This window comes from Lissotriton vulgaris, chromosome 6, assembly GCF_964263255.1.
Source record: "Lissotriton vulgaris chromosome 6, aLisVul1.2, whole genome shotgun sequence".
NCBI lineage: Eukaryota > Metazoa > Chordata > Amphibia > Caudata > Salamandridae > Lissotriton > Lissotriton vulgaris.
The window spans coordinates 1,835,732,493-1,835,747,203 of NC_141694.1; the positions used below are offsets into that span (position 1 = coordinate 1,835,732,493).

General features: G+C 46.0%; 1 protein-coding gene across 5 annotated transcripts in view; it reads left to right on the plus strand.

Annotated features, from left to right (window-relative positions):
• Positions 1-14,711, plus strand: part of DNMT3A (DNA methyltransferase 3 alpha) — a 1,977,379-nt gene that overhangs the window by 1,500,220 nt on the left and 462,448 nt on the right. For all 5 annotated transcript variants that reach the window (XM_086928111.1, XM_086928112.1, XM_086928113.1 and 2 more), the window contains one exon: positions 1,964-2,076. In XM_086928111.1, coding sequence (XP_086784237.1) covers positions 1,964-2,076 — 113 coding nt within the window. The remainder of the gene's footprint in view (positions 1-1,963; positions 2,077-14,711) is intronic.

A 14,711-nucleotide genomic window follows, 5' to 3' on the forward strand; every position in this document is an offset into this window, starting at 1 on the left:
TTAGTTGTACGATGCAGGGAGACAGCAGAAAGTCTTACTAGGTCTCTGGCTGTTTCTGAAAGAGGTTTTTGTGGGGAAACAAACTGAGAGAGAGTGAAAGGACATTGCTCAACTGTGGGAAATCACATGAAGTGCTTTTCTTTCGGTCCATGGTTTGCGAGCCTTTGGAACCTGCAGGAAAAACTAACTGGATGATACCAGTTCTCCCACAGGGGCAAAAGTATGTTATGTTATTGGTATTGGTATAGCACACAGTCTACCGTTAGTATATTTTTTAGTACTATTAACAATTAGGGGCGCTATTCATTATTCCAGGAGTCACGTTACAAACCACCGTCTAAAATATCTTTGGGGTATTCTGGTCTATATATGTGATTGAAGGTGTTACTTTAAGAAACTGGTCACCATTGTAAGAAGTTCAGTACGGAAGGGATAGGATCAGAGCAAGTAAGAAGATGGGCTGCAACATTCTGCAATCTTCCGCAGACAAACAGGAAACTCCTTTTGCATGGCACAGGAAAAAAAATAGAACACTCTTCGGTGCATACTCTGGCACCATTAAAAGCTTTCTCTCATATACAGTGAACGGGTTCTTACGATGTTAAGTTTTCTTCCTAGAGTTGATAGTTTGGTTTGAGCTCAGAGCACTCCACCTATGATAACTTTGATGACAGCACGGTTGGTTCATGAGAGAAGGTAGCATTGGAGGTGTAACATATTGGGGTGAGTGGGAACATCAGGCGTATAAACCTGCAGTTGTCTTTTGGTTTTACAACGACTTATGCACAGTCTTGGTTGGCTGTCTAAAATGTTTTTGGTAAATGCAACCCTCCTCTGTCTTGAGGTATAATGCTTGCTTCTGTATTCTTTTAGCATCTGACCATTCTATAGAAACAAAGCCTTATTGTACTGAATATTGAGTAAGGATGACCTCCTTTCCCCAGTATTCTGATGCTCATGTTTGCAACTATAGCCATACTGGTGTGTGAAAAAGAATTTGTTTGGCTCTTCCACTATTGGGCAGGAACATTCAGAGTTTGGGAGTCTTTGAAATTACTAGTGCTTGAGAACCCTTATTATAATAAGTACACTTTATTTAAATCGGAGAATCAGGGTCAGTGTGGGCCATAAAATAAGGTAAACATGTAAAACCAGAATTACATTTGAATAAAGGGGCAATGGACGCAGTACTAAAGGGAAGGTTAGATGGAGTAGGAACACAGTTTAGAAGAAAAAACATTAAAAAAATAATTTTGGAGCAAAGATTGATTGAAAAAAATGATATGTAAGAAAGAAAGATACAAACATGAATCCAGAAATGTAGTAGAAAATGGAAAAATTATGAAATAATTATAATTAACCGATTGAGAATTGGACGGTTTGATGAAAAGGCGGCAGGGAAGGATAGTCTGTTAATACGTAATTTGTCTAAGCACATACATTTGTGCAATGTTAACCTCGGTACCACTGCATAGTATAATCGAAAATAGATTGCTTGTTTTAGATAGTTAGACATTCATTTATTTTGACTTTATTTTAAACTTGCTCTGTTATAAAGACTCAAATGTGCTAACTTTCAAACTCCAGGTGAAACCCCAGCCTCACACATACACTATCCTTTTGATTACACTTGTAACTCTTGTTCTTTCATTACAACACTTGCTTTTTAAATGCCACTTGTCTTGCTCTCATCTCTCTCACATTATTTTTTCTCAGTTTTTCTTTCTTACTCTTCAAATTTCCTCTTCCTATATTCTCTGTCTTTGACACTTTCTCTTAAACGTATGCTTTTTTTAGGTGTTTTAACTGTCTTTCACTAACTATAAAGCTTTTCCCTTGCACACTTGAGATGTGCTTTCTCTTTTCGTTTCCAACCTAGCTTTTACTCTGTAAATTAACTCTCTCTCTCTTCTAATTGTCCAAGCAAACATAACTTTCAATATGTTTTTTCATTTTGTGTCAGAACTGTTTCCTTGAGTGTGCGTATCAGTATGACGATGATGGCTACCAGTCCTACTGCACGATATGCTGTGGCGGTCGTGAAGTCCTTATGTGTGGAAACAATAACTGTTGTAGGTAAGGAAAACATCATGAAATGAGCAGAATATATTTGTAAATATTGATCTGTATTGTACGTTCTAATTGCCTTTCCCCCACTCCCCCCTTGCATCTTTCATTTATTTTCTTTTAATGCTGTGCATGGGTAGCCAGTACAGTGTACTTGATGGACAAATCTTTTACTAGTTGTATAGAAGTGAAATTATAAAGAAGATAGGGTATATTTAAAATGGTGCACTTTTAGCAGCCTTTAAAAGAGTAGAATCTGGTAAAAATTTAGTAGCTGGGGCTATTATTTAAAAAGGGTCGATGTGAATGACACATGACATGCAACATTGTTACCTATTTTGAATATCTGGAGTTCATAATTTGCATGTTTAACTGATATATTCAGTGGCTTGAGCATTACCTCCAGCAGGGTATGTCACACATAAAATGCAGGCCTATTCAAAGGTGTTGCTATGTACAGTCAAAAGTCATATTGCCAGACAGACAGTTTGCAAACACTGATTACAATAATTGCAGAACTCCACACATGTAGTAAGCATTGCACCTATCTTTAGCCCAAACTATGAACGATGGTAGATGAAGCTCAGGTAGTCGTGTTAAATGGTCCAGAGAGTGCCCAATACATTTGGTGGCCTTCATTGATGCAAAACATGGGCAGGACAGTGGGGAGTACCAGAGGGATCAACAAGAGAACATTATTGAAGGTAAAACCCACAGTGTTCTATGTGGACAGTGCCAGAGCATCTTCTGTTTTCAAGAGACCAAAAGTAGTATAGCAATGGTTATCCGTTTGTAGACGCATAAGGAGAAATTGGTTTATCTGATAAAGACTTCTAGCTGTAGAATTTCCCAGGCATCAAACTGGATCCAGAAGAGTTTTTTGTGAGCATTTCTCCTGCACGCCGGTAGGTGGCATAATTCGGTTCTGCGTAAGTCATCTGCACCGAAAGTAACAGCTGCAACACCTATATAAGTGCCACCTCGGTGCACTGATGTCCGGTCTTCTCATTCCGCGCCAGCAGAACTGATCATGAGAAGATCTACCCCTTCAGTCAGTTTGACTGGAATTTTTCGACTTTTTGTCAGCTAATTTTGAGGTTTTTCCTCCTGGTGTGGCAGGGATGTTCTCCAGGAAAGCTGGCTTCAAGCTCTGTGAAGGCTGTCATTGACCAATGTCAGTGATAGATCCACATCTTATATGCCGTAGTGTCTCTAGTGCGACCATGAACTGAAGTTGTGCTTAGACGCCACTCCATGAATCCTAAGGCCTTGCGGGGAAGGTGGCAGTCCCGGGGTCCGAAATCCCCATCCCACTCCAGATCCTCAAGACATTTGGGTAAGTCTCAACTAATTGTCGAAGAGGTCTTTGACTTCTCCTCGTCTGTTGGGCGACAAGATGAGAGAGCATCGTCATTTAATGTCTGGCTTCGTGGTGGAGCCTGCACTGACGCCATGCCTTCTCGACTTTCTGGGAGCCGGAGTGATCCCCGCCCAACTAAAAGAGTTTCATGAGACCGTGCTCCTCATATGTGGGCGTCCCTACCCTACCGGTATGTCTTCGGGCCCGCGTCGTTTGAAGGTGCCTCTCCTGGTTCCGTGTTTGTGGCTCTGGCCCCAGTCGGGGCCCAAACATCAGACCGGTGCCGGTTGTACTATCTCGACATTCCCCCAATGCCAGTCCTGAGGCCGACCCTACCAGCACCCACCTAAGGCGCCATCCCCATTCTGATCCCCAACTCCGTTACAGAGCCAGAGGAGCGTCGCCCGACACTGTATTTTGCGCCAACAGGAACCTTGCCTCCTAAATTGGAGCCTGAGCCCTTTTCCCTTGGGTTAGGACACTGGGAGGAATGGAAGGGGTTGTTGGACCCTGAGGAATGCCACCAATCTGAGGAAAACCCGAGCATGGACTCTGTGAGGAACTGGGTGAAGCAAGCGGACTGGATACTTCTCCAGATACTGGTATTAGGCCTCTAAATATGTACTCGCCCACTCGCTTTGGCGAGTAAGATTTTATCAGGTCAAGCTATTTTTGGACCTTTAGATCTGTTCTGGCGTGTGAACTTGAGCTGGAAAGGAACAGGTGTCTTGTTCATTCAGAAACTGAATGAGCAATAAAGATGTGTTTAAATCTTGTTTTCATCTTGACCCATTTGCTGTCTGTTCAAAGACAGAGGTCAAATGTCAGTTGTCCTTTTACTAATTTCTGCTTAACTTATCCTTGAATATGGAGTTTACTTTTCTTTCTCTTACTAAAGGCTTTTGTCAAGTGAGGTGTCTTGCAAACATTGTGAAACAAAAGGCTGCAAGATGTCAGGTTTTTTTCTAACACAATTAAATAGGTTAGAAATTAATACTATAAACATTTCAAAGTATATCAAGTATTACGGAAGCACATTTTAGTTTTGCAATTCAGAATTGTGATGCAACCAAAGATTTAAATAGTAACAAAACCACTCAGAACACTTTACTTGGCTATGTGCAAATGACCAATATTTTCCGAAACTTGTTTTCCAAACATTGTTTACGGATCATTTGTGTCCGATGTGTGGCTAGATTTGCATTATATATGGAGCAAATATTTAGTCTGTTAAATCAAACAAGAATTTTTTGTACAGCAGGAATGCTGAACTAGCGTATGCATATTGAAACTTACTCTCATATGTGATAATGAAGAAAATGGCGGCTCAGTGAATTGAAATATTTGAGTAGGATCACAAAATTTGAAAAAGATTTATGGGTCAAGAGCATTACAATTAGGTCAAGTAGATCATTTAAGTTATTAGGCCGGCGAGTCTAGTAAAAGTGTTCTCAGGTCTGTGGTATGCTGTCTCCCCCGCTACCGTGATTACGGAGGAGGAAACTTCTTATGCAGTGGTAGTGTGGAGAGTGTCTGAGGTCCTCGTTCTTCAGGTGCTCTCTGTGGCAGTCAAGACTAATGTCGTGACAGAAGAGCTGCAACCAGGAGCCCTCCCTACAGAACTGCTATTCCTGTTCAATGACACCATCACTGATGTCTTTTTGGGGACTTGATCCGAACCCCACACAGGGGCTCCTGTGAACAGGATGATCCCCCACCGCCTTGCCCCAAGGGACCCAAACGTCCTCACCCAACACCCTATTCTGGAGAGCTTGGTGGTCTAAACCTCGACATCACAAAACCCATTCCCTACCGCTCCCCTGGATAGGGAATCCAAAAGGGTGTACTCTTTGGCGAAAAAGATGTTTTTCTCCGCCATTCTGACATTGCAGTCCGTGAATAATGCAAGCCTTTTGGGCCATTATTCCCACGCTCTATGGGACACTGCTGCGCAAGTCCTGCCAAACTGTCCCAGAGGAGGCCTGGGCCGTACTCTCGCAGGCCATTGCTGATGGAAGAGATGCAGCGAAGTTCACTATCTGTGGTGGACTTGACACAACCAACTCTTTGGGCATAGTGGTTTCATCAACAATAGCCTTGAAGCACCACTCCTGGTTAGGAACAACTGTTTTTGAGGGATGTCCAATCCTCTCTTATGGGCATGCCCTTTGGTGGCACCCGAGGCGGATTCGGCACTGGAACACGTCAAGGATAGTCGGACTGCGGCCAGATCCTTGTGCCTTCTGTGGCCCCACATCTCCCTCCATTCGCCTTTTGATCCTTTCATGGCTAAGGAAGGGGCTTCCAACTGCGCCAAATCCCTCCCGGCCACCGATCAGCGCATGCTCTCCAGTCTCTGTAGAGGGCATGGTACCCACAGACCTTGTGGGTCAGGCAGCCAGCGACCTGGTCAGTCCACCCTGCCACCCCAGCAGCTGCAGACTCCAAACCCTCCTTATCTGCCCCATTATCCACCTGGCCATCCAGTTTGACGCAGGATTCACCATCGCCTGTTCCACTGGCAGTCCAGCACATCGGGCAAGTTTGTTTTGCAAATCTTCCGAAAAGGCTACTTCCCTTCGTGACTACCCCTCCCTCCATGCCACCATCTCACGAGCGGTTGATGGAGGATCATCTGTACCTTCTCCTCAGTCGTGGCTCTCTTGGCAAAGGGAGCCATAGAGAGAGTTCCAGTGTCAGAGATTGCTGTTCCCGCTACTTTCTGGTTCTCAAAAATGACAAAGGCCTTCATCCTATAGATCTGCGGCCCCTCAACATCTTCAGGAGAAATTCAAAATGCACACATTAGCTCAGGGCTTGTCTGCCCTGGACCCAGGAGACTGGATGGCAGCGTTGGACTTGTAGGACACCTATGTTCGAGGCATGTGAGCTGTAGATCACATGCTTTGCATACTCCTGCCCTCTAGTGTTGGGTCCGGATGTTTGCAAGTTGTTTTTCTTCTAAGAAATCTTTCCATTCACAAGGTAAGTGACTCCTTCTTTCGCTGTTAGTGCGCATGGGCATCGACTCCATTGTTAGATTGTGTTTTTTCCGCTGTCGGGTTCGGACGTTGTGAGAAGTTGGCCTGATATGTAGTGTTTCCAATTCTGGAACCACTGGGTATCAGTCCAAACAAACCCCAAAGATGTCAGGTTGTAAGTCAACCTTGTAGACAAGCTATCCTAATGGTAGCATGGACTAAGCAGCCTTAAAGGCTTAACTTAAGAGGTCGTGTTAAGCGAGCTGTTTTACCACATACAATCCTGTAATCAAATGAAAGGACACCACACAAGTATATATTGTAAAAATATATGTATTTATTTCTAAATTACTCCCCGGTACTCTTTATGAGGAAAGGGGCACAAGCGTTAAATCAAAAGCACAGTAAAACATATAAAGTTGCACAATTATGGATGAGGGCGGGTGGCCACTCAGACCATATACTAAAAAAATGGTATAAGGAACACTTATCGAACAATGGTTAGGCCTAGGGCCTAGAGATTCGCTGGGAGCAGTCAGGACTAGCAATGCTGAAGTCGGGAGTAGCCCACAGGAGATGGGTGCAGCACGGAAAGTGCGGCTCGCACCAATGCAAAGTCAATGGTGCGTAAAAGTTGGATAAAGTGAATTAAAAGATACTTCCGCTGAACCTAGGAACACAAAACTTTAGACACAGACCCTAGAGGTGTGTACCAGTGTAAGGACACCGGCGTTGCAAAGTTACCTCACCCACAGGCCGTGGGTGCACAGGGTCGAAGTGGCGTCGGGTTCTGTCACGCAGGTTCTTGGTGCTTGAAGCTGTTGCAGCTGCAGGCGCTGTGAAGCAGAAGTGTCCGGTGCGATCCAAGGGTGGATCGAAGTAGAAAGGTACCTGAAAGCAGAGGGGACAGAGTCTGGGTCACTCAGCAGTGACCAGGGTGGAACCAGGACGGAACCAGGCAATGTCGGGCGCAATCAGGCGGTTGTCGATAGGCTTCTCTCCGCTGTCACGTGGGCTCTGGGGCATCTGCGACGTCCAGGAGCAGGTCACGATCTGTCCCACGTAGGCTCTCGCCGTCAGCACCGTCGGCTTCAAGATTGCAGCAAACAGCACTTGGCAAAAGCAATCCACGCAGAACCGGGAGATTGCTTATCACTCGAACCAGGAGGGTCAGAGTGGGGGCTCCTTTTTACAGGAGCTGGTGCAGATCTGGAGCAACCAGAAAAGCAAGTCGTATTTCAGTTTTCGTCGGCACAGGGGCCACAAGCCAGCTGGCAAGTGACCGGGCCAACGCGTCGAGCCAACACAGGCAGAAGGGCCCCACGAAGCACTCGTCGAGTGTGGAGGGGTGAGCTTTGGTGCGAGTGGAGCTCGGGGCTGGGGCTTCTCAAACCCCGGTGTACAGCTTCGAGGGTCACTCGTGGGCTGCACGGTCAGCGTCTCGTGGCCTTTTCAAGATGGCGTGCCCCACACTTCCGGTCGCCTCCACGGGTCTCAGCTCTGCAGGGACTGTGGATCGGGCAGGGAGAAGGCAGGCAAGCTTGATCTCGTCGATCTCTGTCGCTCGAGTCCCGGCGGGGACTGCAACAAAGCAAGGGTCGAGGGCTGGATGGTACCTGTTTGCACAGGGTGGTCACTCCTTGACCACAAGGGAGATTCTTCAGTCTTCTCACGTCGTGTAGAAAGTCGAAGGGTCCAGAATTCGTTTCTTATGTTTCTTCAGGATGATCTGAGTTGCATTGGCACTGCTCCCCCTCTTATTCGAATCTGGGGGGTTGGACATCCTGCTAGGTCCCCTCCTATGGGTGGGACCCAGGAAGGGGGTGGTTACACCCCTTTCCTTTGATCCAGGCCGCGCTGGGACAGGGGCTGGGAGGCCCCAAAACCGGTTTGGCCGGATTATGCAAGGGGCAGCCTTGTGCTCCCCAGGCAGTGTCTGGTTTCTTTGAAACCTCCCTACTACAATCCACTATCTCCTGTCTGGGGTGGTTTGACACCGCCCTGCGACAGGAAACCCTTTGTCCAGGCCACCATATGCTGAGTTTCGGTCAGCAGCAGGAGGCCAGACCCGTGTCTGTGGCAGGGGCATCCATTTTGTGGATCTGAGGCTCATTTTAAATCAACCGCGTTTCAGTAAAGTAACATGTCTTCTCCCTCTAGAAGGGTGGAATGCTACCCCCGTCGCCAGAACTGGCGAGGGGGTAGTATTCCAATTCGTATGACACCTTACACGACATGTTTTGATAAAGCCAAACCAAAGTTGCTATATAACCGCGAGGATTATAAGGCGCTTAAGAGTATATGGTATGGCATTATCCCGGATCAGCTTAGGGAGTTGTTCCCGACAGCTGCAGACAGGCTCAGCTCATGCCAGAGCTCCATCTCACATAAAACCACGCACTCTGCCTCCAGGATTGATGAGGCCTTCCATAGGAGTGGCTCACAGGCTATATATGTGTCCAGATATAGGTTTAGATATAGGTATACTATATCTAAGCAAGGGGTGATTACACCCACTTGCCCCAGCTGAGTGATCAGCCAGTTGTGTCAATTTAAGAACCAGCCAGGGGTGGCAAAAGCTATGCTTCAGCCCCTGGTAGGCCTTGGTGGCACCTATGCCCTGAGCACCTATAGTGCATGGTACAGGGGCTGACAAGGAGTCCATTTCCAATTGTGGTATGTACCTATAGCACATGTATTATAAATTTAGAGAGAGAACAGCAGGCTGGCGGTCTGATTAGCAGGCCCACAGCCTCAGTAGGTCGAAAACCAGTGAAGCAAAAAGCAAAAATTGGGGTGACCATAGGATAGCAGACCCTACTCTCCTACAGACGTGTATTGGTGTGCTCTGGTTCTAAGCTGTTCTGCGGGTTCCCCTTGGTACGCAATCCACTCTACACATGTCGGTATTGTTTCGAACGTGTATCCCACTTTTCCGCGTATTGTATCCGTCAAGGAAAACCTCTATTTCGATTGAAGATCTTGGAAAGTCCGTCCGGCCTAACCACGTTGCTCCACTTCGCAGTCGATGGAATAGACTCCATTCAAATTCTGCCCTCAGTCCCGCTCGAAGTATGCGCTCGCCGATTTGCACTATGTGTGCAACTTGTGTTTGTCTCCGGAGCACAATGAACAGGCCTGCGGCGCGTGCAAATCGTTCCGATAGAAGAAAACGCTTATTGATCGTCGGGCTCAAAGTCTTGAGATGCAGAGTCAAAACTACGAATATACTCTGTACATCTTTGGCAAAGGATCCGAGCATGAATTTGGCATACAAGGTGCCAAGGAAGAACAAGATAAACTTGTCTCCATTCCAGAATCGGACTCCGAGTTGGAAGAAGACTTGCAACAAGGTCAACGTACCGTGAGTACCGAACGCCCCTTAACCGAAACTTCAACTCAGCTGAAATAAAAGACTTCGATACCGCCTCCCCCTCTCTCTCCGCCCCCCGTCGAACCCCCCCCCCCCCCGCCTCGGGCCACGGTCGGCACCGACAAGAAGTTTCCGACGCCCCACCCTCCGGCTCGGCACCAAAACACGTCTCTAAGCCTTCTGGCTCAGGATCTAGTCCGAAATCTGGCACCAAGCTGAAACCTTCAGGCTCGAAGACGAAAACCGCTTTGGAGCCAAAATCGTTGACACTAAAAACAAAGCCTCCTTCGGCACTGAAACCTTCAGCGTCGAAAAGTGATTCTACTCTGGCACCGAAATCCTCGGGTCCGAAACTTAAAACTGTCAATCCAAAGCTGCAGGATACGATTTTTGACGCCCCAATACCCAAATCAGACCCAAAACAAAAGGGACTTTATATAAATCCAGATACAGGACGTGTTCTTACTAAGTCACCTCAGAAACGCAAACCTGAGTCAGAGGACGCACCTTTCTCAATTCCTTTCAAGAGAAAGAATGTGGGTACTAACCCTTTCCTCCTCCTCTTTTTCCACTTTCCCCTACGCCAACACCTTTGCATCATTTACGCATCACACCAACTAACTCACCACCTCCACCACCTGATAATGATGATGGAGATGGGGGGTGGGGGGACAATATTTTACCAATAGACCCCTGGAAGACTTATAACACAGATTAACCTACAGTGAGTACCCAGATCTTAACCCTACAAAGCCTTCCTCTCCTGACAACAATGTAGGATATCTAGAATTACTTGCTAGAGCTACAGAATATCATGGGGTACAGTTTCACAAGGACTCTTTAGAGGAAGATTTCCTATTTGAAATGTACAGTACCACACAAAGGATAGTCACACTCTACCTATGCTTAAAGGCATGATGAGACATGCCAACGACATCTTTAAAGGTCCAGTGCGGGCTCGCATTCTCCTCCCCAGATTGATAAAAAATATAAATCTGCTTCCTCAGATGCAGTATTTAATAAAGGACAGTTACAACTAGACTCTTTGATTGTTTCTAATGCCCGTAAACGAGCCAATTCCCTGACTACATGTGATGCTCCCCCTCAGGCCGAGTAGTCAAAGCTATTAGACGCCTCTTGTAAATGAGTAGCTGCCCAAGCAGCAAATCATTGGCGCATTGCCAACACCCAGGCCCTGCTAGCCAGATATGATAGACTCAGAAAAGGGGGTGGTGATGGACAGAGTTTCTGAATTAAGCAGAACACTCGTACCGAGTCAACAGATCAGGGCTTGATCCATCACCGTTTTTTAGCTCACTGCACCATCCCAGCTCAGAACCTGGCTACATGCAAATTAGTCTGTCCCTGGCCCAGTGCATCATGGGAACAGGGCAGACCAAACTACCAAGCCAATTATTTTACTGGAAAGGAAACAAGTTTCCGGGGACCTGTTTCTGGCATTACAGCCATCTTCGGCCCGGCTTGCTTGAATCCTGATGGTGCAGTGAGCAAGGGACTCATGTCTGAGCATACCCTTCCACGCTTATGGTGGACAAAACGATTCAGAAAAGGGGGTGGTGATGGACAGAGTATCTGAATTAAGCAGAACACTCGTACCCAGTCAACAGATCAGGGCTTGATCCATCACCGTTTTTTAGCTCTCTGCACCATCCCAGCTCAGAACCTGGCTACATGCAAATTAGTCTGTCCCTGGCCCAGTGCATCATGGGAACAGGGCAGACCAAACTACCAAGACAATTCTTTTACTGGAAAGGAAACAAGCTTCCGGGGACCGGTTTCTGGCATTACAGCCGTCTTCGGCCCGGCTTGCTTGAATCAGATATGATAGGGCACACTGGGATGAAATGGAGCGGTTGCTACAACACCTCCCAGATGAGCGCAAAGCAAAAGCCCAGGATTTAGTCCAGGAAGGGAAGCTCATATCCAATAACTCAATAGGATGCACTTTAGATACTGCAAACAACGCTGCTAGAGAGATCCAACACTAGTGTGTTACTAAGAAGACATGCATGGTTAAGCATTTCTGGATTCAATGCAGAAGTCCAACAGTTTATTTTAAATACTCCTTCTGAGAATGGAACATGTCTTCTGGCCCGAAATAGATACGTCTTTTGAAAAGATGAAAAAAAGACACAGAGGTAGCCAAGTCTATGGGAGCTCTGCAGTCTCCCTCTAATCAGGGCTCCTTCTAACATGAAGGGTCGAAAACAATGTCCTCAGACAATACTGCCACCTCTTACAAAGTCAACAGCCAATATTCCTCTACACTGCGTTTCTTTAGAGGAGGATATTGAGGCAACAACAACAAAGGTCGAGGCATGGGTTCTGCATGGCGTAATTCCCCCTCCCCCAACAAGTAGTGAGTTGCCTACTCTCCCCTCCCCCCCCCCGATCATTTAACACCTGTCGGGCCATCTTTTGCAATTCCTCACCATTTGGCAATCTATCACCGCAGACAAATGAATGTTAGGAAAAATCCAAAATGTTTATTGCCTGGAGCTTACCAATAATCCTCCAAACATACCACCACGTTCTCACAAAATGTCACCAGAACATTTACATCTACTTCAGCTAGAAGCCCAGTCTCTCCTCTCCAAAGGAACCATATAACCTGTGCCCTTTCAACATCAATGGCAGGTGTGTACTCCCTGTACTTTCTCATCCCCAAAAAGGACGGCTCCTTGAGACGTATTCTAGATCTCAGAGGACTAAACCTCTACATACTGTCTTGAGCATTTCCACATGGTAACACTTCAACAAGTGCTCCCACTTCTACAGCAGGGCGATTTTATGTCTACTCTAGACTTAAAAGACACATATTTCCACATTCCAATTCATTCCGCTCATCGCAAATACCTCAGATTCATCATAGCGAGTCACCACTACTGATTCATATTACTACCGTTTGGAGTCACCACTGCTCCCGGGGTATTTACCAAATGTCTGGCAGTAGTCGCAGCACATCTGAGTAGACCACAAACCCATGTCTTCCCATAACTGGACGACTGGCTCATCAAAGCCAGTACTTACCAAATGTATCTCCCACACTCAAACCACTATTCACTTACTTCACCAACTACGGTTTACAGTGAATGCGTTGAAATCTCATCTACAGCCTTTCAACACACACACTTATCTGGGAGCCACGATAGACGCTCACAAAGCTCTAGCCTATCCCAATACCGTCAGGATTCAGAGTATTTAGTCCCTTCTCACTCAATTTCAGCCCAACCAATCATTGCCAGCAAGTCTTCATGAAACTGCTAGGCATGATGGCATCTTGCATTATAATTGTTCCCCACGCAAGACTTCACATGCGTCCCCTTCAAGAATGCTTAGCAAGTCAGTGGAACCAGTTGCAGGGTCAGTGAACCTATCTAGTGTTGGTGGACGGCCGCACCCATCGGTCTCTGCAGTAGTGGAACCAATAAAATGTATCCAAAGGGCGGCCCTTTCTCGACCCAGCTCCACCAACAGTGCTAACAGCAGAAGCATCACTCACTGGTTGGGGATCTCACCTACAGACTCACACAATCCAACGATTATGGACTCCAAAGTACAGGAGTCTACATATCAATCACCTAGAGCTACTAGCAGTGTTTTTAGCGTTCAAAACCTTTCAAATTCACCTTATTGGCAAAATTGTCTTAGTCCGCACAGACAACATTAGATCTATGTACTACATACAAAAACAGGAGGAGGCACACTCTCTTCAGCTGTTATGCCTAGCACAAGCCATTTGGAAATGGGCTATACATCACAAAATATATCTCCTAGCAGAACACCTTCCAGGAGTAAACAATCAAATTTCAGACCTTCTCAGCAGACTGACAGCAAATCCACAAGTGGAAACTTCATCCCCAAATTCTTCTTCCCTAATTTCAGGAATGGGGATATCCTCACATAGACCCATTTGCCACAGCTCAAAACGCAAAATACCAAAGCTTCGCCTCCAATTTCCCACACCCGCTCTCCAAAGGCAATGCTCTAGGGATTAACTGGTCAGGGATATTTGCCTATGCTTTTCCGCCTCTCCCACTCATTCCGTTGGTAGTTCGGAAACTCAGGCAAACATCCCTCACACTTCTTTTTATAGCTCACACATGGGCACGTCAATCCTGGTTCACCACCCTGCTGGAGCTGTCAGTGGTTCCACACCAAATCAGGCATCCAAGTGCCAAGGAACTCAACCTGGTGATTTGGCTCCTGAAGTCATAGTTTGATTATTTACAGTTACCACCAGACTGTATGAATATCCTAAAGGACTCTAAGAGACCTACTACTAGGGCATGTTATGCAGCAAAGTGGAAACTTTTTGTTATACATTGTAACAATAATAATATCAATCCCCTTGATGCTTCAGTACAAAATATCATCTGTTATCTATTCCATCTACAGCAATGTGGACTAGCATACACATCCATTCGATAGCATTTAGCAGCAGTAGTTGCATATCTACAAAGCAGACAACACTTATCTCTAGTCAGAGTACCAGTGATTAAAGCCTTTATGGAAGGGCTAAAAAGAGTAACACCACCAAGAGCTCCACCTGCACCAGTATGGAACTTGAACATAGTACTTACAAGGCTAATGGGACCACCTTTTGAACCAATGCATAAGTGTCAACTACAATTTCTTTCATGGAAGGTTGCTTTTCTTATTGCAGTCACTTCCCTAAGGAGGGTTGGTGAACTCCAGGAACTAACTGTCCAAGAGCCTTTCTTTTAACTTCATAAAGACAAGGTGCTTCTTCGAACAAATCCCAAATTTCTGCGAAAAGTGGTTTTTGCTTTTTACATCAATTAATCAGTTGAGTTTCCTGTGATCAGTTGAGTTTCCTGTGTTCTTTCCTCAACCTGATTCTGTAGCAGAACGAGCTCTACACAAACTTAATGTAAGAAGAGCTCTA